Here is a 20682-nt window from a genome sequence, read left to right as displayed (position 1 = left end):
CAAGCAATTCTCGTGCCTCAGCCTCCTGAGTAGCCAGGATTACAGGCGTGTGCCACCACACCTGGCTAATTTTTGTGTTTTTAGTAGAGATGGGATTTCACCATGTTGGCCAGGCTAGTCTCAAACTCCTGATCTCAGGTGATCCACCCACCTCGGTCTCTCAAATGCTGGCATGAGCCACCGCGCCCGGCCTGGAATTGTTAATATTCTTAGAATGATGATAGTATCATGGTTTTGAGATGAATGATGTCTTTATTCTTAGACGATGCATGATGAAATATGTGTACATCTTTCAAATGGGTTAATCCAAAATGTATGTAAATGGAGAATGCAACGTACAGCATTTTTAATAATTGTTCAACCTAGTTGGTTTCAAAAGGAATATTCTGTTCTTTTAACTTTTTTGTTTGAATTTCCTTAAGTCAGGCACACAGAAGATGCTACTCTTTTTTTTTTTTTTTTTTTTTTGAGATGGAGTCTCACTCTGTCGCCCAGGCTGGAGTGCAGTGGCCGGATCTCAGCTCACTACAAGCTCCGCCTTCCGGGTTCACGCCATTCTCCTGCCTCAGCCTCCCAAGTAGCTGGGACTACAGGCGCCCGCCACCTCGCCCGGCTAGTTTTTTTGTATTTTTTTAGTAGAGACGGGGTTTCACTGTGTTAGCCAGGATGGTCTCGATCTCCTGACCTTGTGATCCGCCCGTCTCGGCCTCCCAAAGTGCTGGGATTACAGGCTTGAGCCACTGCGCCCGGCCGAAGATGCTACTCTTACATTTCACTGCATTCTTGAGATGGAACTTCATGTGTGGGTACCAGTTAGGATCAGGTTTGGCTGAAACAGAAATCCAACATAATATTGGCTTAACCAAGATGGATGCTTATTTCCCTCTTATATAAAAGTTCTCAGGGAGGTGGTGAGGCGGGTTTGATGGCTCTGATGCATGTGGTGCTCTGGACCAAAGTACCTTCCATTGTATTGTTCCTCCTTGAGTGCCTTCCCCGACCTCATGTTCCAAAGTGGCTGCTCCAATTCCAGCCATTGTATCCATGTTCCAGCAGGCAGAAGAGGTAAAGGACATATTCCTGCTACTTTAAGGGAAAACCCTCTGAAGCTACTGCAAAAGACTTCCACTTACCTCTCCTTGACCAAAGCTTGCTTATGTAGCTGCAAGAGAGGCTAGGAAATGCTTTAATCCTAGGTGGTTGTGTGCTCAGCCTGAAGGGCATTTGTTACTATGGAAACTGAAGGACCATTTGCAGGCTATGCCCCACTGCCAGAGGTATTTCAGTAAAAGGCAAAAGTTGTTTTTTGAGACAAAGTCTTATTCTGTCAAACAGGCTGGAGTGCAGTGGCACATTTTGGCTCACTGCAGCCTTGACCTCCCAGCCTCAAGTGATCCTCCCACCTCAGCCTCCTGAGTAGCTGGGACTACTCAGTAGTGTGCTATCACGCCTGTCTAAATTTTTAAAAATTTGTGTTCACTAGAGATTGGGTCTGTATTAGTCTGTTTTCACACTGCTATAAAAACATACCCAAGGCCAGGCACAGTGGCTCAGGCCTGTAATCCCAGCACTTTGGGAGGCTGAGGAGGTGGATCACTTGAGGTCAGGAGTTCAAGACCAGCCTGGCCAACATAGTGAACCCTCATCTCTACTAATAATACAAAAATCAGCTGGGTATGGTGGCATGTGCCTGTAAGTCCAGCTACTTGGGAGACTGAGGCAGGAGAATTGCTTGAACCTGGGAGGCAGAGGTTGCAATGAGCCAAGATTGTGCCACTGCACTCCAGCCTCAAACAAACAAACAAAAAACCTGAGAGTGGGTAATATAGAAATAAAAGAGGTTTAATTGACTCACAGTTCTGCATAGCTCAGGAAACATAATCATGGCAGAAGGCAAAGGAGAAGCAAGCACCGTCTTCACAAGGCGGCAGGAGAGAGAGAGAGAGAGAGCAAAGGGGGCAGCTGCCAAACACTTTTATACCATCAGATCTCATGAGACCCCCCGCCCACGATCACAAACAGCATGGGGAAACCACCCCCATGACCCAGTCACCCCCCCACGAGGTTCCTTCCTTCACACATGACAATTATAATTCAAGATGAGATTTGTGTGGGAGCACAGAGCCAGTCCATACCAGGGTCTCACTATGTTGCCCAGGCTAAAGGTGAAAGATGTATATGAGTTGAAGAGAAACCAGTGTATGGAGAGGATTTTTAAAACTCAGTATGGCAGGCCGTCTTAAAGGGCTTCCCTGGCCGGGCGCGGTGGCTCACTCCTGTAATCCTAGCACTTTGGGAGGCCGAGGCGGGTGGATCACCTGAGGTCAGGAGTTCGAGACCAGCCTGACTAACATGGAGAAACCCCGTCTCTACTAAAAATACAAAATTAGCCAGGTGTGGTGGCGCATGCCTGTAATCCCAGCTACTCGGGAGGCTGAGACAGGAGAATCGCTTGAACCTAGGAGGCAGAGGTTGCGGTGAGCCGAGATTACACCATTGCACTCCAGCCTGGGCAACAGAGCAAGACTCGGTCTCAAAAAAAAAGAGGCTTCCCTGTGTGTCTTCACGGAGCTTAGTGTGACTATTCACAGAGGAACTTCCTTGAGTTCCTTGGGTTGTTGCAAAGGCCTTTTAAGCCCAGCAGGCCAGCTAAGCTACCCAGCTCCAGCTTGTCAAGAAACCCCTGGCCCCTGTGTAACCAGCCCTGTTGCTCTTTTCTGTCCTGCAGTCTCCAACCTGTCCCAGTATTTCAGCCCAGCCTCGGTGTCCAGCAGCCCGGCCCGCGCGCTCCTGCTGGTCGGCGTCGTCCTCCTGGCCTACTGGTTCTTGTCCCTGACCCTGGGCTTCACCTTCAGCGTCCTGCACGTGGTGTTCGGCCGCTTCTTCTGGATTGTGCGGGTCGTCCTGTTTTCCATGTCCTGCGTGTACATCCTGCACAAGTACGAGGGCGAGCCCGAGAACGCCGTGCTGCCGCTGTGCTTCGTGGTGGCTGTCTACTTCATGACTGGGCCCATGGGCTTCTACTGGCGAAGCAGCCCCAGCGGCCCCAGCAACCCCAGCAACCCCAGCGTGGAGGAGAAGCTGGAGCACCTGGAGAAGCAGGTCAGACTGCTCAACATCCGTCTCAACCGGGTGCTCGAGAGCCTGGACCGCTCCAAGGACAAGTGAAGGTCAGCCGGCCGGGCGGGTCCACAGTTACCAGCACGCTGTCTCAGAAAACGGAAACGGAGGAAAAAAAAGCCAAACCCCAAACAATCTTAATAAACACGACTGAGCAAGAAAGTGGCGCTGTGTAAGGCTATTTCCACCCACCCGGCAGCTCTTAGGACACATTCCCAGAGGAGCGGAAAGATCATTGACGTGGAACTACACACGAAGTGTCATCAGTGGGAAAAAAAATATTTTTTAAACAAAGGATATAACCATATTTAGCTGTACAGTAAGAAATTTATCTGTGCATAGAGCATACAGTTAATTTTTTCAAGCATTTAAATACATCTTTTGTAAGGTTTTTTAATAAAGGCAGATTGAGTCAAGTTTATTAAAACTTTACATGGAGGGGAAGAATATGCTAATTTGACATTTGAGAAAAGTTGAAATGCAAGCGTTTGTTTTCGCAGCTTAGGGGATTGGTGGGTGAGTTCTGTGTGCGTTATTTTCATGTTCCCCAACTGTGAGCTTTATTTCATGTTATTTGTGGTGGATGTTGACTTAGTTCATGAATGTTGTCACTTCTAAATGTGGACAGTTGGGCTGCAGGATGCAACTCAACCTCTGTTGGATCCTAGAGACCCCTGCCAAGTCCTGTTTCTAGATGAAGACATCGCCATTTCTAGACCTGAGATTTTCTCTCCTCTGTGGTTGTATGTATTTTAACCTCAACATTTTGAAAAGGAAAATGCAATTAGGGGCCAAGAAATGTCCTGGGGATTTGATGCCAGGAAGTACCTGTGTACGGATTGGAGATTGCTCCAGAATCTATTCCTTGTCTCAATTTGCAGTTTGCTCACTAGACCTGTATACAAAAGCTATAGCCTTGAGGAGTTTTTTGTTTCATTTTGCTTTTGGTTTCCTCAGGACATTAGAAGGAAAACGAGCAGTAGCAGCTAATAACATTCTCAAGTGTATTGCTGCTTAGGAAGAGTCTCAGGAACAATTAGCAGCAATAAGCAAGCCTTTGAAAAGATCTGAATTATTTTTCCTGAAATATTTATGATACACAGGTGCTTTTTATCTGAAATCTGTTGTGTCCTCCTCTTAGGCAGTCTCTGTGGGCAGAGTGGGACATGTGATGTGGACAGCTGTGGGGATCCTGGGCAAGGGAGTTTCAGAAGGTGTGGCTCAGGGGCTGGTAGAAATGCCCCTTTGCTAGAACTTGTTTTTTAAAAAAGCCCTAGGCCAAGCGCAGTGGCTGACGCCTGTAATCCCAGCACTTTGGGAGGCCAAGGAGTGTGGATCACCTGAGGTCAGGAGTTGGAGACCAGCTTGGCCAACATGGTGAAACCCTGTCTCTACTGAAAATACAAAAATTAACGGCGTGGTGGTGTGTGCCTGTAGCCCAGCTACTCAGGAGGCTGAGGCAGGAGAATTGCTTGAACCTGGGAGGCGGAGGTTGCGGCGAGCTGAGATCACGCCACTGCACTCCAGCCTAGGCAATAGAGCAAGACTCCATCTTAAAAAAAAAAATAAAAGCCCAGCATTTTGCAGCTTTGAAGCTGCTGGGGATCATGACTATCTCTGTGGCCCTTACCTGGCCACAGATGTGCCCTGGCAACCCACTCACAGTGCCCTGCGTGCAGGTTGGTAGATACCCCTGCCAGACCTGCTAGAACGAAGACCTTATGGTCCAGGTCTCAGTTTGGAGAAGATTTAGCGGTCTACCACTTCTTGTGTAGTGTTCCTGTGAAGTTTTATTTTTGGTGCAAGAATCTGGAAAACAGATACAGATGTTTTTGTGGATGTTGATGAGACTTCTGTTTTTAAGGTACACATGATGGGACCCAAACTCTCCTGGAGAGTTCCATTCACTTTCTGAAACGTGTACCTGTTTCAGGTGCATGTCTATTCAATGTGCATGGGTATTTAAGATTTGCTGGAACAGGCTGGGCATGGTGGCTCACCCCTGTAATCCCAGCACTTTGGGAGGCCAAGGCGGGCGGATCACCGGAGGTAAGGAGTTCGAGACCAGCCTGGCCAACATAGTGAAACCCTGTCTCTACTAAAAATACAAAAATTAGCCGAGCCTAGTGGTGGGTGCCTGTGATCCCAGCTACTTGAGAGGCTGAGGCTGGAGAATCGCTTGAACCTGGGAGGCAGAGGTTGCAATGAGCGAGATCATGCCACCACACTCCAGCCTCAGCAACAGAGCGAGACTCCATCTCAAAAAAATTATTTGCTGGATCAAATCTTTTTTTTTTTTTTTTTTTTTTTGAGATGGAGTCTCGCTCTGTCACCCAGGCTAGAGTGCAGTGGTGTGATCTGCAAGCTCCGCCTCCCAGGTTCACGCCATTCTCCTGCCTCAGCCTCTTGAGTAGCTGGGATTAAAGGCGCCCGCCACTGCACCCGGCTAATTTTTTGTATTTTTAAAAAATACGGGGTTTCACCTTGTTAGCCAGGATGGTCTTGATCTCCTGACTTTGTGATCTGCCTGCCTCATCCTCCCAAAGTGCTGGGATTACAGACGTGAGCCATCGCGCCCGGCCTGGATCAAATCTCTATCTATGCACATTGGAACACAGGATTACTGGGTTGAAATCATTCTAGTTTTGTCATTTAGATACTTGTAGATGAATCTATTTTAGCACAGGGTGTAAATAACTTGGGAGGTCATCTCCATCTTCTTTCCTTTTGTGCATTTGGCTATATCACGTTTAGGTACTAAAACAGTTTTGCTCATATTGGCCCATGGAAAACTGGCGTTCTATGCACAAAGCCAATGATCGCGGGCCCTGCCTTGGCCTCTCCCTTGTTTGTGGTCATTGTGAGATGCCCGCATGTTAAGGCTTAAGCTGTCACTGGGCTGGGCGTAATACCCGCTTCATTCCTCCTTCCACCGTCTTACCCGAAACATGAAGGGCACTGTGCTCTATTGAGATCTCGATAAGATCATCATCTTAACTTGTATTCAACTGAGGGAGGTAACATGTTATCTGGGTGCTGGTGGATTGAGACCTCAAGCATCAATTCAGAATTGCTGTCGAAAATATGCACTATTTTTTCCCACTTTGGCTAAGTGTAGGCTCTGAAGCCAATTTTATAGCTTGATACATTCTGGTGAAAGATGTCTTCATTTTTAATGAAAGAACCTACAGTTAGTAGGTGTCACCTCAGGGTAGAACCTTATTTGAAATTCTGATAGAAATCCTAAATGCTAGATTTGAAATAAACCTGGGTTTTATTGCATATATTTTACCTTTTTGGGGGCACATCTTACCCCAAAATAATTGGGGATTTTTGGTTCCTTCTCCATTCCATGGAAGCTTGTAGGGTATTGGGATTGGGCCTCCCCTCGCCACCTGCCTCATCTCTTTGTTTTTTTCTCTCTTTTGTATGTGGAAAAATGTATTTTTGTACCATATCTCATACCTGGAGAAAAACCTTTTTTATATCTTCAGGGCTGTAGAATATATTAGTGCAACACTTCACTGAATGTGATGTAAAAGCATTCTCATGAAAACTGGTTCTGTTATAATTAAGACTCAGTGTTTAAAAGATCTTAATCAGTGTTAATGTCCCAGTGTTTCAGTATCATAATAAATACTTGTTTTACTGAGAACAGAAAATTATCCAGAAAAGGAAAAGGACCAGCCATCTCTAGATTGCTGGAATTGTATGGGTGTGTTGGGGTTGGTTTAGTGATCTCTTCCTTGACACCGTAGCAAAGATGCTTTTGTGGAGTGTAAACCTTCCATAAATATACTTTCCAGGCTAGGTACAGTGGCTCAAGCCTGTAATCCCAGCACTTTGGGAGGCCAAGGCAGTGGATCACTTGTGGTCGGGAGTTCGAGACCAGCCTGGCCAACATAGTGAAATCCCGTCTCTACCAAAAAAAAAAAAAAAAAAAATAGCCGGGTGTGGTGGCAGGTTCCTGTAGTCCCAGCTACTCAGGAGGCTGAGGTGGGAGAATTGCATGAACCCAGGAGGCAGAGGTTGAAGTGAGCTGAGATCACACCTCTGTACTCCAGTCGAGGCGACAGAGGGAGACCCTGTCTCAAAAAAAAAATGTGTGTGTATATATATTTATATATACACGTACACACACACACACACACACACACACACACACACTTACTTTCCAAAACCAATCGGCATTACCCGCCCTTTGGTTTCTTTTGCTTTGGGTTTCAGCCCCCATATCATTTCCGGTAACAGAGCACAGCAGTAGAATTTCTGGGAAGCAGGCCTTGTGAATCGTGCCTGTGTCTTAATTCACAAAGGGGAGATGAATGCCTTTGAAAGGTGTTTAATACACTTTCCCCAGAAATGAGAGCCTGTCTCATGCAGGAGTCGGGAGGCAGCGATGTCAGGGAACTGGGACTATGTCTTTATGACTGTGATGGTGGTAACCAAGTGGTGTGGTCCCCTCTGGGGAACTGAGTAAGAACACAAAGGTTTGGGTCAGTGATTAGGAAGACTGTAATAAGACTTTTTACACGCCCGGGAGGGCTGCCTTGCAGAGAGGATGGGAGCAGCTTACTCACTCATCTGGCCCTGTGATTCAGCAGGCTTATGGAGCAGTTAAGAATGAACAGCTGTCAAATGGCCTAGACATGGTTAATGCAATTTGTCACTAGTGGAAATCCTGAATTGCTTCATTTTTGCAATCACCGCTACTTCCTAAGATGCTTTTGATGAATGACATCTGCCTTACAAGCTGACACCTGATAACCTCTCCCCAGCAGGTTTCGAACTGGCCGACTTAACCAAAAAGCCGGCTCTTGCCATCTATCTAGCGTTAAAGGAATTCCTGAGGCTCCTAAGGGGTCAGCTGCCCCATTCCTGACTTTTTATTTTTAATGATCTATACATTCTGCAACATTTTTGTTTATGGCTATTTGAATACTTGGACTTTGACTCCTCACTTGTGAATAATAGGAATATATTTTGCAGAATCTAACACAATACCCTTAAAATTCATACTGGACAATCATCAGTATGATGTATAGTATCTGGTGTAAACAAATTTTATTCAGCATATTAAATTATTCTGTGTTTTGCTTTTCCTTGATATGTAGGAGGTGCACCAGTACCAGTTTTTCTCTTGTGGCTTAAAACGCTGATTGCCATTTGCCTTGTCTTCTGAAAAGCTGTGGCAGCGAGTGGTGTTATTGACCATGTGTTCTAATGTCTTTCTGCAGATTTAAAGGTTTTATTGTAGTGTCCATTTAATATCTGCATGTGTTTAATCTCTGAATACCGTGTAATTAAACTGATTAACTTGTGATGGTGATGGTAATTAGCACACACTAAAAATCCAATGAAGCAATTGTTTCCCTCTTCTTAACTGGAAATCACACTTGTGAGGTATAGTATCCATTATCAACAGTGGAATCACGATCGACTTCATATTTCGTGTATCTGGTTATAAATTTTGTACAGCATTTAATTTGGCACTTAATATAAATCAATTTGATTTAAATAGTGTGTGTGTGTACATGGTGTGTGTGTGTGTGTGCACTTTAGTTTCATAAGCCTTGGGAAATTGATTCTACAAATATATAGAGATAAATGTATCAGGCATATTTTTTTGCAAAGCGATATATACATTCCTCTTATTTATTAAATCACTGGCTTTGGTGTTATGTAGAGATATTTGTAGATCTCAGAACAGAATTAAAATATTGTGAAAATTACAGCTTAATAAATGTTTATTGTAATTTTGTTGTATGGACTTTTAAAATATATTTCATCACTTCTAACCAAACATCTGTGGAGTTTCCCCAGTTTTGATATGTAACCAGGATTCTATGGTTCTCTTCTCAATCTGAGAAGGGTCATAAAACTTTGAATTTATGTGTTCAGCTGGAGGTAGGGTTACAAGATAAAATACAGGATGCCCAGTTAAATTTTAATTTCAGATAAGCAACCAGTGGTGTTTTAGTATACTGTAGAAGTGTTGGCTGCTCATCTGAAATTCAAATGTAAGCATGTTTCCTGTATTTTTAGTTACCAAATCTGACAGTCCTAGCACAATGATGTGCGCCCCTCCACCCCACCCCGTGTACCCATGCTGCTTTCTCGGGTCCTAAAAATCCTTTTCTTTTTTTTTTTTTTTTTTGATACAGTCTCACCCAGGCTGGAGTGCAGTGTCAAGATCTCAGCTCACTGCAACCTCCATCTCCTGGGCTCAAGCAAGCATGTATTTTTGGTAGAGATTTTTGTTTTTGTTTTGTTTTTTTTTTTGTATTTTTGTATTTTTAGTAGAGATGGGGTTTCACCATGTTGGCCAGGCTGGTCTCCAGCTCCTGACCTCAGTGACGCGCCTGTTTCGGCTTCCCAAAGTGCTGGGTAACAGGCGTGAGCCATCATGCCCAGCCCTAAAAATCCTATTCTCAGTAAACATTTAGGAGCAAATGTAACAGTAGTATAATCAAGTTAAATACACTTCTGACCCGTGAGTACTGCTCCTGGTTTTTATGCAAAGACAGTCTCACATAGGTCGATACCGGGACAATTTGAGGCTAGTTATTGTGAAGTTATCCAGGGGCAGCCTGCGTGGCCTGTCACTGGGAAAGCAGGCGGGTGAGCGGAGGCAGTGAGGCACTGGAGGACGTGCAGTAGGTAGTAGTGACAGTAACGGCGTGGGGTGAGAAGCAAACCAGAATGAGGGGGACAGCTCATTTGAGTAAAGTCAATACCTGCTATTAAAGTAATCATTTTAGGCTGGGCGCGGTGGCTCAAGCCTGTAATCCCAGCACTTTGGGAGGCCGAGGCGGGCGGATCACGAGGTCAGGAGATCTAGACCATCCTGGCTAACACAGTGAAACCCCATCTCTACTAAAAATACAGTTAGCCAGGCATGGTGGCCTACGCATGTAGTCCCAGCTACTTGGGAGGCTGAGGCAGGAGAATTGCTTGAACCCAGAAGGCGGAAGTTGCGGTGAGCTGAAATCACGCCACTGCACTCCAGCCTAGGTGACAGAGTGAGACTCCATCTCAAAAACAAACAAAATTATTATTTTTTGGCCGGGTGCAGTGGTTCACGCCTGTCATCCCAGCACTTTGGGAGGTCAAGGCGGGTGAATCACTCGAGTTCAGGAGTTTGAGATCAGCCTGGGCAACATAGTGAGACCCTGCTTCTACGAAAAATAAATAAATTAGTTGGGCGCCGTGGCGTGTGCCTGTGACTGTAGTCCCAGCTACTCAGAAGGCTGACGTGGGAGGATCCCTTGAGCCCAGGAGGTTGAGGCTGCAGTGAGCCATGATTGCCCCACTGCATTCCAGCCTGGGCAACAGAGTGAGATCCTGTCTCAAAAAGTAATCATTTGGTAAGAACGCATTGAAAGCAAGATTCGAATTAAACACCGTTGGCGGAGGAGGAGGAGGGGAGTGGGTTATAGGGTGGGGATCAAGAGGAATGCCAAGGACAAGAGGAATGAGACCTCACAGCAGAAGTCGCTGAGGGCAGCGTTCCTCAGCCCTAGAGGGTGCCGGAAACTCTGCCCAAGCCTGGCCAGCTACAGCCTCACCATCTCCCACCACCCTTCTGCCCTCTGCCAGTCCCACTGCAGCCTTGGGGCAGCTGGCAGTATTGCTACCAGCCCCTTTGCATCTATGAAGGAAAAATAGAATCTTAGGACCTCAAACTCACTATGCCAAGGGCAAAGTTAATCTTGGGAACTGAGTCACAAAACAAAACAAAAAACAAACCCAAACTTCCTTCCTTTGTCCCAAACAGATAGCTGCCTACTTTATCTTGTGTAAAGTGTAGATTTGGGCTGGCTGTAGTGGCTCACGCCTGTAATCCCAGCACTTTGGGAGGCTAAGGCAGAAGGATCCCTTGAGCTCAGGAGGCAGAGGTTGCAGTGAGCCGAGATGGCGCCACTGCACTCCAGCCTGGGCGACAGAGTGAGACTCTGTCTCAGAAAAATAAATAAAAATGAAAACAGCCGGGCGCGGTGGCTCAAGCCTGTAATCCCAGCACTTTGGGAGGCCGAGACGGGCGGATCACGAGGTCAGGAGATCGAGACCATCCTGGCTAATACGGTGAAACCCCGTCTCTACTAAAAAATACAAAAAACTAGCCGGGAGACGAGGCGGGCGCCTGTAGTCCCAGCTACTCGGGAGGCTGAGACAGGAGAATGGCGTGAACCCGGGAGGCGGAGCTTGCAGTGAGCTGAGAGCCGGCCACTGCACTCCAGCCTGGGCGGCAGAGCCAGACTCCATCTCAAAAAAAAAAAAAAAAAAATGAAAACATACATAAATACGTAAAATGTAGATTCATGAGTGCTCATCAAAGCCAAGCGAGACTCTGAGCCCTGCCTCATTGCCTACCATTCTCCACATTTTTCCTCCGTCCTTCCCCGCCTGCTTGCTCACTCCCTTTACAATACTGAAGTCCTCAAAACCCTTTTCGGAGACAGCACAGGCCACAGATCCTACTGTGACTTGTGTTTCTTTTCCTTGGGCCCGGCCTCACCCTTGGCAATATAAGTCACTAATCCATTGAGACCTGCCCCAGTCACTTTTTGGTTTACACTCCTATTTCTAACTAAGGCCCCCTGTACTGTTTTGTTTTTCTGGGTATTTATTTTATTTTATTTTATTTTGAGACAGAGTCTCACTCTGTTGCCCAGGCTAGAGTGCAGTAGTGAGATCTCGCCTCACTGCAACCTCCATCTCCATGGTTCAAGCAACCCTGCCACCTCAGCCTCCCTAGTAGCTGAGATTACAGGCATGCACCGCCATGCCCAGCTAATTTTTGTATGTTTTGGTAGAGATGGGTTTTCACAATGTTGGCCAGGCTGGTCTTGAGCCCCTGACCTTGAATGATCTGCCCGCCTCGGCCTCCCAAAGTGCTGGGATTACAGGCGTGAGCCACCACCCAGGCTGTTTTTCTTTTGTTTTGTTTTGTTTGAGGCAGAGTTTCACTCTTGTTGCCCAGGCTGGAGTACAACGGTGCCATCTTAGCTCACTGCAACCTCGGCTTCCTGGGTTCAAGCAATTCTCCTGCCTTAGCCTCCCAAGTAGCTGGGATTACAGGCATGTGCCACCATGCCCAGCTAATTTTGTATTTTTAGTAGAGATGGGGTTTGTCAACCTTGGTCAGGCTGGTCTTGAACTACCAACCTCAGGTAATCTGCCTGCCTCAGCCTCCCAAAGTGTTGGTATTACAGGCGTGAGTCACTGCTCCCAGCCCCCCTTTTTTTTTCCTGAAAGAAAAAGAAGGCCGGGCGCGGTGGCTCAAGCCTGTAATCCCAGCACTTTGGGAGGCCGAGACGGGCGGATCACGAGGTCAGGAGATCGAGACCATCCTGGCTAACACGGTGAAACCCCGTCTCTACTAAAAAAAATAATACAAAAAATTAGCCGGGCGAGATGGCGGGCGCCTGTAGTCCCAGCTACTCGGGAGGCTGAGGCGAGAGAATGGCGTAAACCCGGGAGGCGGAGTTTGCAGTGAGCTGAGATCCGGCCACTGCACTCCAGCCTAGGCGACAGAGCGAGACTCCGTCTCAAAAAAAAAAAAAAAAAAAAGAAAAAGAAAAAGAAAAAAAACAAAAAAACAGCTTTATCAATGTAAAACTGACGTACAATCAACTGCACGTTTGAGTGTAACTTGGGTAACGTTTGAAATATGTGTACACCATGTACATCAGGCTTGCCACATCAAAATAGCAAACATGTCCATCACCTCAGGGCCCTTTGGGGTCCCTCTCACTGCTCTCCATCCCTGGGCAACCTTTGAGCTGCTCTCTGTCACTAGACATTGGTTTGCTTTTTTTTTTTTTTTTGAGATGGAGTCTCGCCCTGTCACCCAGGCTGGAGTGCAGTGGTGCAATCTTGGCTCACTGCAACCTCCACCTCCAGGTTCAAGCAATACTGCCTCAGCCTCCCAAGTAGCTGGGACTACAGGCGCCTGCCACCACACCCAGCTAATTTTTGTATTTTTAGTAGAGACAGGGTTTCACCATATTGGCCAGGCTAGTCTTAAACTCCTGACTTTGTGATCCGCCCACCTCAGCCTCCCAAAGTGCTGGGGCTACAGGCATGAGCCACCACACCTGGCCCTAGTTTGCATTTTCTAGCATTTTATATAAATGGGATGAAACAGCATGTGTCTCCCCATGTCCACCCCCCCAGCTTCTTTCACTTAATATAATTATTTTGAAATCCATCCCAGTTGTTGCCCTTATCAATAGTTTGCTCCTTTTTATTGCTGCATAGTATTCCATTGTATAGATGTACCACAATTTGCTGTTCACCTGTTGATGGACTTTTTGGTTGTGTCCTATTTAGGGCTATTACAAATAAAGCAACTATGAACACTTACGTATAGGACTTAGTATTAACATAATTTTCACTTCTCCCAGGTAAATACTTAGGACCAGAATGGTTGGATTATATTGTAGATATAGGTTTAATTTTTTAACACCTTGTTTTCCAAAGTGGTTGTAGCATTTTACATTCCTACCCACTGTGCGTGAGAATTCCAGTTCCTCCATAGCCTCACCAATAGTTGGTACGATCAGCTGTTTTCACCCAAAACATATATTCACTTACTAATAGGTATCGTCTTTTTTTCTTTTCTCTTCTTATATGAATTTTTTTTTTTTTTTTTTTGAGGCGGAGTCTCGCTTTGTCGCCCGGACTGGAGTGCAGTGGCCGGATCTCAGCTCACTGCAAGCTCCGTCTCCCAGGTTTACGCCATTCTCCTGCCTCAGCCTCCCGAGTAGCTGGGACTACAGGCGCCCGCCACCTCGCCCGGCTAGTTTTTTTTGTATTTTTAGTAGAGACGGGGTTTCACCGTGTTAGCCAGGATGGTCTCGATCTCCTGACCTCGTGATCCGCCTGTCTCGGCCTCCCAAAGTGCTGGGATTACAGGCTGAGCCACCACGCCCGGCCTATATGAATTTTTTTGAAACCGGATCTTGCCCAGGTTGGAGTGCAGTGGTGCAATCACAGCTCACTTTAGCCTTGACCTCCCAGGCTCAGACAGTCCTCCCACCTCAGTATCCCACATAAATGGGATTACAGGTGTGTGCTATCACACCAGGCTAATTTTCTAATTTTTTTGTAGAGATGGGGTCTCACTATGTTGCCCAGGCTGGTCTTCAACTGCTGGACTCAAGTGATCCTCCCATCTTGGCCTCCTAGGGATTACAGATGTGAGCCACCATGCTGGGCGTCTTTTTTTCTTTTTTACTTTTTTTCCATTTTTCATTTTTATTTTTATTTATTTATTTATTTATTTATTTATTTTTTTTTTTGAGACGGAGTCTGGCTCTGTCGCCCAGGCTGGAGTGCAGTGGCCGGATCTCAGCTCACTGCAAGCTCTGCCTCCCGGGTTTACGCCATTCTCCTGCCTCCGCCTCCCAAGTAGCTGGGACTACAGGCGCCCGCCTCGTCACCCGGCTAGTTTTTTGTATTCTTTTAGTAGAGACGGGGTTTCACCGTGTTAGCCAGGGTGGTCTCGATCTCCTGACCTTGTGATCCGCCCGTCTCGGCCTCCCAAAGTGCTGGGATTACAGGCTTGAGCCACCGCGCCCGGCTCATTTTTATTTTTTAAAAGACAGAGACAGGATTTCGCTATGTTGCCGCTAGTCTCCTGCCTCAGCCTCCCAGAGTACTGGGATTACAGACGTGAACCACCATGTCCAGCCTGTCAGGTGTGGTCTCAACCGAAAGCTAGCCATCTTTCATTAAACAAAGAAATACTTATTTCTGACAAGTGTAAACAGAATTTCAATAAACAGCTGTGGAAATCTTCTTATGAATTACATACATTAGTCAACACTTGATCTTCACAGTAGCAAAATAACCACTGAAAAATGATAACATGTATATATCCAAAGCACCTGTTCTAAAGCCCCAAAGAAAGGCAAACCAAGTCAATGGTCGATGGTCAAATCTTCGATGATGATTAACAAAAAATTGGCCGGGCGCGGTGGCTCAAGCCTGTAATCCCAGCACTTTGGGAGGCCGAGACGGGCGGATCACGAGGTCAGGAGATCGAGACCATCCTGGCTAACATGGAACCCCGTCTCTACTAAAAAATACAAAGAACTAGCCGGGCGCGGTGGCGGGCACCTGTAGTCCCAGCTACTCGGGAGGCTGAGGCAGGAGAATGGCGTGAACCCGGAGGCGGAGCTTGCAGTGAGCTGAGATCCAGCCACTGTGCTCCAGTATGGGCGACAGAGCGAGACTCCGCCTCAAAAAAAAAAAAAAAAAAAAAAAAAAAATTAACGAAATAAGTAATCTATAGTTTTTTTATGTGTGTTTTGTTTTTTGTTTTGAGATGGAGTTTCGCTCTTATCGCCCAGGCTGGAGTGCAATGGCACGATCTCTGTTCACTGTAACCTCCGCCTCCCAGGTTCAAGTGATTCTCCTGCCTCAGCCTCCCAAGTAGCTGGGATTACAGGCATGCACCACCACACCTGGCTAACTTCTGTATTTTTGGTAGAGACAGGGATTTCACCATGTTGGTCAGACTGGACTCAAACTCCTGACCTTGTGATCCCCCACCTTGGCCTCCCAAAATGCTGGGATTACAGTCATGAGCCACCGCACTCAGTCTATTTTTTTTTTTTTTTTTTTTTTTTAGTAGAGACAGGGTTTCACTCTTTTGGCGGGCAATCTATATTTTTTATTTAGTAACTGCTCATCATTGATTACATTGGTGGCTTCAATGTAGATAATGCTAGGATTAGTTCCAAATATGATCTATATATATCTTAACCACCGCAGGCCGTGAAACAACAGGTAGCACAATGTTAACAAAGGGGACTATTGGGAGATTGAGTACTCAACATCATGCAAGTCCCTTGTAGTATAATGGTTCTGTGCGCTGGTCACAGTGCTGCAGAATGAATGTGTGTGGCCCCTCAAAATGTAAATGTTAAATCCCTAATTCCCAATGTGATGGTATTTGGAGATGGGGTCTTTGGGAGGTGATTAGTCTAGATGAGAGAGTCTTTGGGAGGTGATTAGTCTAGATGAGAGGGTCTTTGGGAGGTGATTAGTCTAGATGAGAGAGTCTTTGGGAGGTGATTAGTCTAGATGAGAGGGTCTTTGGGAGGTGATTAGTCTAGACGAAAGAGTCTTTGGGAGGTGATTAGTCTAATTGAGAGCGTCTTTGGGAGGTGATTAGTCTAATTGAGAGGGTCTTTGGGAGGTGATTAGTCTAGTTGAGAGAGTCTTTGGGAGGTGATTAGTCTAGTTGAGGTCCTGAAGGTGGACCCCCATAATGGGACTAGTGGCCTTATACGAGAGGAAAAGACCAGACACCCCTTGACTACACCATGTGAAGACATAAGAAGGTGGCTGTTTTTTAACTAGGGAGAAGGCTATCGCCAAATACTGAGTTTGCCAGTATCTTGCTCTTGAACTTCTCAGCCTCCAGAACTGTGTGAAATAAATATTTACTCTATAGTATTGTATTACAGCATCCTGACCTTACTAAGACATATGGTTGCCTTCATATGAAAAAATTCAAATGACAAAAGGCTTTGTTTGTTTTTTTGAGACAGAGTTTCGCTGTCGTTGCCCAGGCTGGAGTGCAATGGCACAATCTTTGCTCACTGCAACCCCTGCTTCCTGGGTTCAAGTGATTCTCTGGCCTCAGCCTCCTGAGTAGCTAGGATTACAGGCATGTGCCACATGCCCAGCTAATTGTTTGTATTTAGTAGAGACAGGGTTTCACCATGTTGGTTGGTCAGGCTGGTCTTGAACTCCTGACCTCAGGTGATCCATCTGCCTTGGCCTCCCAAAGTGCTGGGATTACAGGCATGAGCCACCACACCCTGCCAAAAAGGCTTTATTTGATCTAGTCCCTAAATCACCCCCAGATAGCAGATGGGCCACCTGTGGACACACTAATTTAGGCATAGCTTTAGTAGATGAAATGTTCCCTTAATCCCCTGGAGGAGGTCCCATCCGTCAGGAAATGATCTAATTAGTGGAAAGAAACTGGTGCATGTGGCCCGGCACGGTGGTTCATGCCTATAATCCCAGCACTTTGGGAGGCCGAGGCGGGCAGATCACGAGGTCAGGAGTTCGAGACCAGCCAGGCCAATATGGTGAAACCCCCATCTCTACTAAAAATGTAAAAATTACCCGGTTGTGGTAGCATGCGCCTGTAGTCCCAGCTACTTGGGGGGCTGAGGCAGAAGAATCGCTTGAACCCGGGAGGCGGAGGTTGCAGTGAGCCGAGATCAAACCACTGCACTCCAGCCTGGGCAACAGAGCAATACTCCGTCTCAAAAAAAAAAAAGAGAGAGAAACTGGTGCATGTATACACTTGTGTCAAGCATGCATTTATGTGAGAAAGTGTAAGTACACGTGTGTATGTGCATTTGGAATTTCTAAAAGTGCTGGTTTTTAGGCTTCTAATCAGAAGTGTGGCATCACTTCTCCCTGATCTTAAGCAGTAGAAGTTCACAATTCTAGCTAGGCACGGTGGCTCATGCATGTAATCCCAGCACTTTGGGAGGCCAAGGCAAGTGGATCACTTGATCTCAGGAGTTCAAGACCAGCCTGGGCAACACACCAAAAATTAGCCAGGCGTGGTGGTGTGCGTCTGTGTTCCTAGCTACTTGGGAGGCTGAGGGGAGAAGATCACTTGTGCCTGGGGGAGCAGAGTTTGCAGTGAGCCAAGGTTGTGCCACTGTGCTCTAGCCTGGGTGACAGAGTGAGACTCCATCTCAAAAAAAAAAAAAAAATAGTTCACAGTTCCGTTCCATCAAAAAACAAGGGAAGGGGATGTGGGATGCCTTTTCTTCAAATGGCAGTAATTATAAGCTCAAAATAAAGCATCCGATGTTTGACACTATATTAAACCTATTCTAAAAGAAATGAATTCTCAAACTTAAAACTAAGATGCTTGTGGCTTTCAAAATACTTAATTTTGAATTAAAAATAAAATCCACCAGGCGTGGTGGTTCACGCCTGTAATCCCAGCACTTTGGGAGGCCAAGGCAGGCGGATCACCTGAGATCGGGAGTTCGAGACCAGCGTGACCAACATGGAGAAACCCCGTCTCTACTAAAAATACAAAATTATCTGGGCATGGTGGTGCGTGCCTGTAATTCCGGCTACTCGGGAAGCTGAGGCAGGAGAATTGTTTGAACCAGGGAGGCAGAGGTTATGGTGAGTTGAGATCGCACCATTGCACTCCAGCCTGGGCGACAAGAGCGAAACTTTGTCTCAAAAAGTAAAAATAAAAATAAATAAAATAGAATAGAATAAAATCCAAGGCCAGGCCTTGGCTCACACCTATAATCCCAGCACTTTGGGAGGCCAAGGCAGGTGGATCACCTGAAATCGGGAGTTCGAGACTAGCCTGACCAACGTGGAGAAGCCCCATCTCTTCTAAGAATACAAAATTAACTGGGCGTGGTGGTGCGTGCCTGTAATTCCAGCTACTTGGAAATCTGAGGCAGGAGACTCATTTGAACCCGGGAGGCAGAGGTTGCGGTGAGCCGAGATCGCACCATTGCACTCCAGCCTGGGCAACAAGAGCGAAACTTCGTCTCAAAAGATAAAAATAAATAAAATAGAATAGAATAAAATCCAAGGCCAGACCTTGGTTCATGCCTGTAATCCCAGCACTTTGGGAGGCCAAGGCGGGCAAATCACCTGAGATCAGGGGTTCGAGACCAGCCTGGCCAAAATGACAAAACCCTATCTCTACTAAAAATAGAAAAATTAGCCAGGCATAGTGGCCGGCGCCTGTAATCCCAGCTACTTGGGAGGCTGCGGCAGGAGAATCACTTGAACCTGGGAGATGGAGGTTGCAGTGAGCTGAGATTGTGCCACTGCACTCCAGTCTGGGCGACAGAGCACAATTCCACAATTCCATCTCAGAAACAAACAAACAAACAAAAAAACCCAAAACCAAATTTCTGTTTTGTATAAAGCTCAGAGAGGTTAAGTGACCTGCCCAAAATGGAACAGCTAATAAGGAATCATGGAAGTCAGGACTGAAACCCAGCAACTCTGACTCCAAATTCTGTTTTCTGCTGCACTGCACAGAGAGTGCAAGGTCCAGGGGTTCCCTCTGTATTGTGAAGATTTACAGAGTTATCTTTTAATAGTTTTTTTTTCAAATGCATGCCTTTGGTCATTCTCAGTCAGTTAAACCAATCTCAGGGGAACCTTTGCTAGAATTGATCTTTTCTGGACACTTTTTGGCCTGCAGGGGTCTCGAGTTGCCCTCTGCAAAGAGGCTATGTTTGACGAGGCTTGAGGATCTCATACCAGGCAGGGTTAAACTGTTCTTGCTACTCATCTTGGGATGAGATAAAACAAGTAGACTAATTCTCCTCTCATCAACTTCGATTTTGAAAGGCTGAAAAATTGCTCCTCTGTTTTTAGATCCTTTCTTCATATTGCACACCCTGTGTGAGTTGTGGAAAATCATTTAAATGTTATTCCAATTTTTTTTTTTTTTAAGTATAGGAAAATCATGAAGACATGGAGTTAAGCTTAAAAGGGTTCGTTTATTCATTCATCTTTTCACTCATTCATTTGCATAGGTGTGTGGTTCTCAAAGTGTGGTCTGGGTTCCTCTGGTTACATAAAATACTATTCATAACAGGTTATTTATATTTTTCACTTTCATTCTCTCACGAATGTACAATGGAATTTTCTAGAGGCCATGAGATGTGTGCTCTCACAACAGAATGAATGTAAAACCCGCAAAAGCGGAGATGGGGGTCCAGCTGTCTTCTCTTTAGCTACATATCAGAGATTTGCAAAAATGTAGGACAATGGCTGGGTGCAGTGGCTCATGCCTGTAATCCCAGCACTTTGGGAGGCCAAGGCAGGCGGATCACAAGGTCAAGAGATCGAGATCATCCTGGCCAACATGCTGAAACCCCATCTCTACTGAAAATACAAAAATTAGCTGGGTGTGGTGGCGCACGCCTATAGTTCCAGCTGCTCAGGAGGCTGAGGCAGGAGAATCGCTTGAACCCAGGAGTTGGAGATAGCAGTGAGCTGAGATTGTGCCACTGCACTCCAGCCTAGTGATAGAGCAAGACTCCATCTCAAAAAAAAAAAAAAAAAAGGACTATGCCATTCTCATTAACCCTAACTTTTTTTCAAAGTATAGTGGGTTTTATTTTTTGTTTTTGTTTTTTTGTTTGTTTGTTTTTTTGAGACAAAGTTTTGCTCTTTTTGCCCAGGCTGGAGTGCAATGGTATGATCTTGGCTCACTGCAACCTCTGCCTCGTGGGTTCAAGCTATTCTGCTGCCTCAGCCTCCTGAGTAGCTGGGATTACAGGCATGCGCCACCACGCCTGGCTAATTTTGTATTTTTAGTAGAGACAGGGTTTCTCCATGTTGGTCAGACTGGTCTCGAACCCCCGACTTCAGGTGATCCCCCCTACCTCGGCCTCCCAAAGTGCTAGGATTACAGGTGTGAGCCACCAGGCCCCGCCTCAAAGTACAGTTATTTTTCATAACAAATACGTTGTTTATGGTCACATGCAATGGGTTTATCCTTGTTATTTCATTTTATGTATT

At 46.1% G+C, this 20682-nt stretch overlaps 1 protein-coding gene across 1 annotated transcript in view; it reads left to right on the top strand.

Annotated features, from left to right (window-relative positions):
• The window catches only part of BRI3BP (BRI3 binding protein), a 39337-nt gene extending 30461 nt beyond the window's left edge, over positions 1–8876 (top strand). Inside the window, exon 3 of the mRNA XM_033220129.1 lies at positions 2729–8876. Within this exon, the coding sequence (XP_033076020.1) occupies positions 2729–3168 (440 nt within the window). The 3' untranslated portion in view covers positions 3169–8876. The remainder of the gene's footprint in view (positions 1–2728) is intronic.
• Positions 8877–20682: the final 11806 nt, after the last annotated feature.

Source organism: Trachypithecus francoisi, unplaced genomic scaffold, assembly GCF_009764315.1.
Source record: "Trachypithecus francoisi isolate TF-2019V2 unplaced genomic scaffold, Tfra_2.0 Lachesis_group11, whole genome shotgun sequence".
Classification (NCBI taxonomy): Eukaryota; Metazoa; Chordata; class Mammalia; order Primates; family Cercopithecidae; genus Trachypithecus; species Trachypithecus francoisi.
Note: the sequence above shows the minus strand (reverse complement) of the source record. Positions and strands in the feature narration are given on the sequence as shown.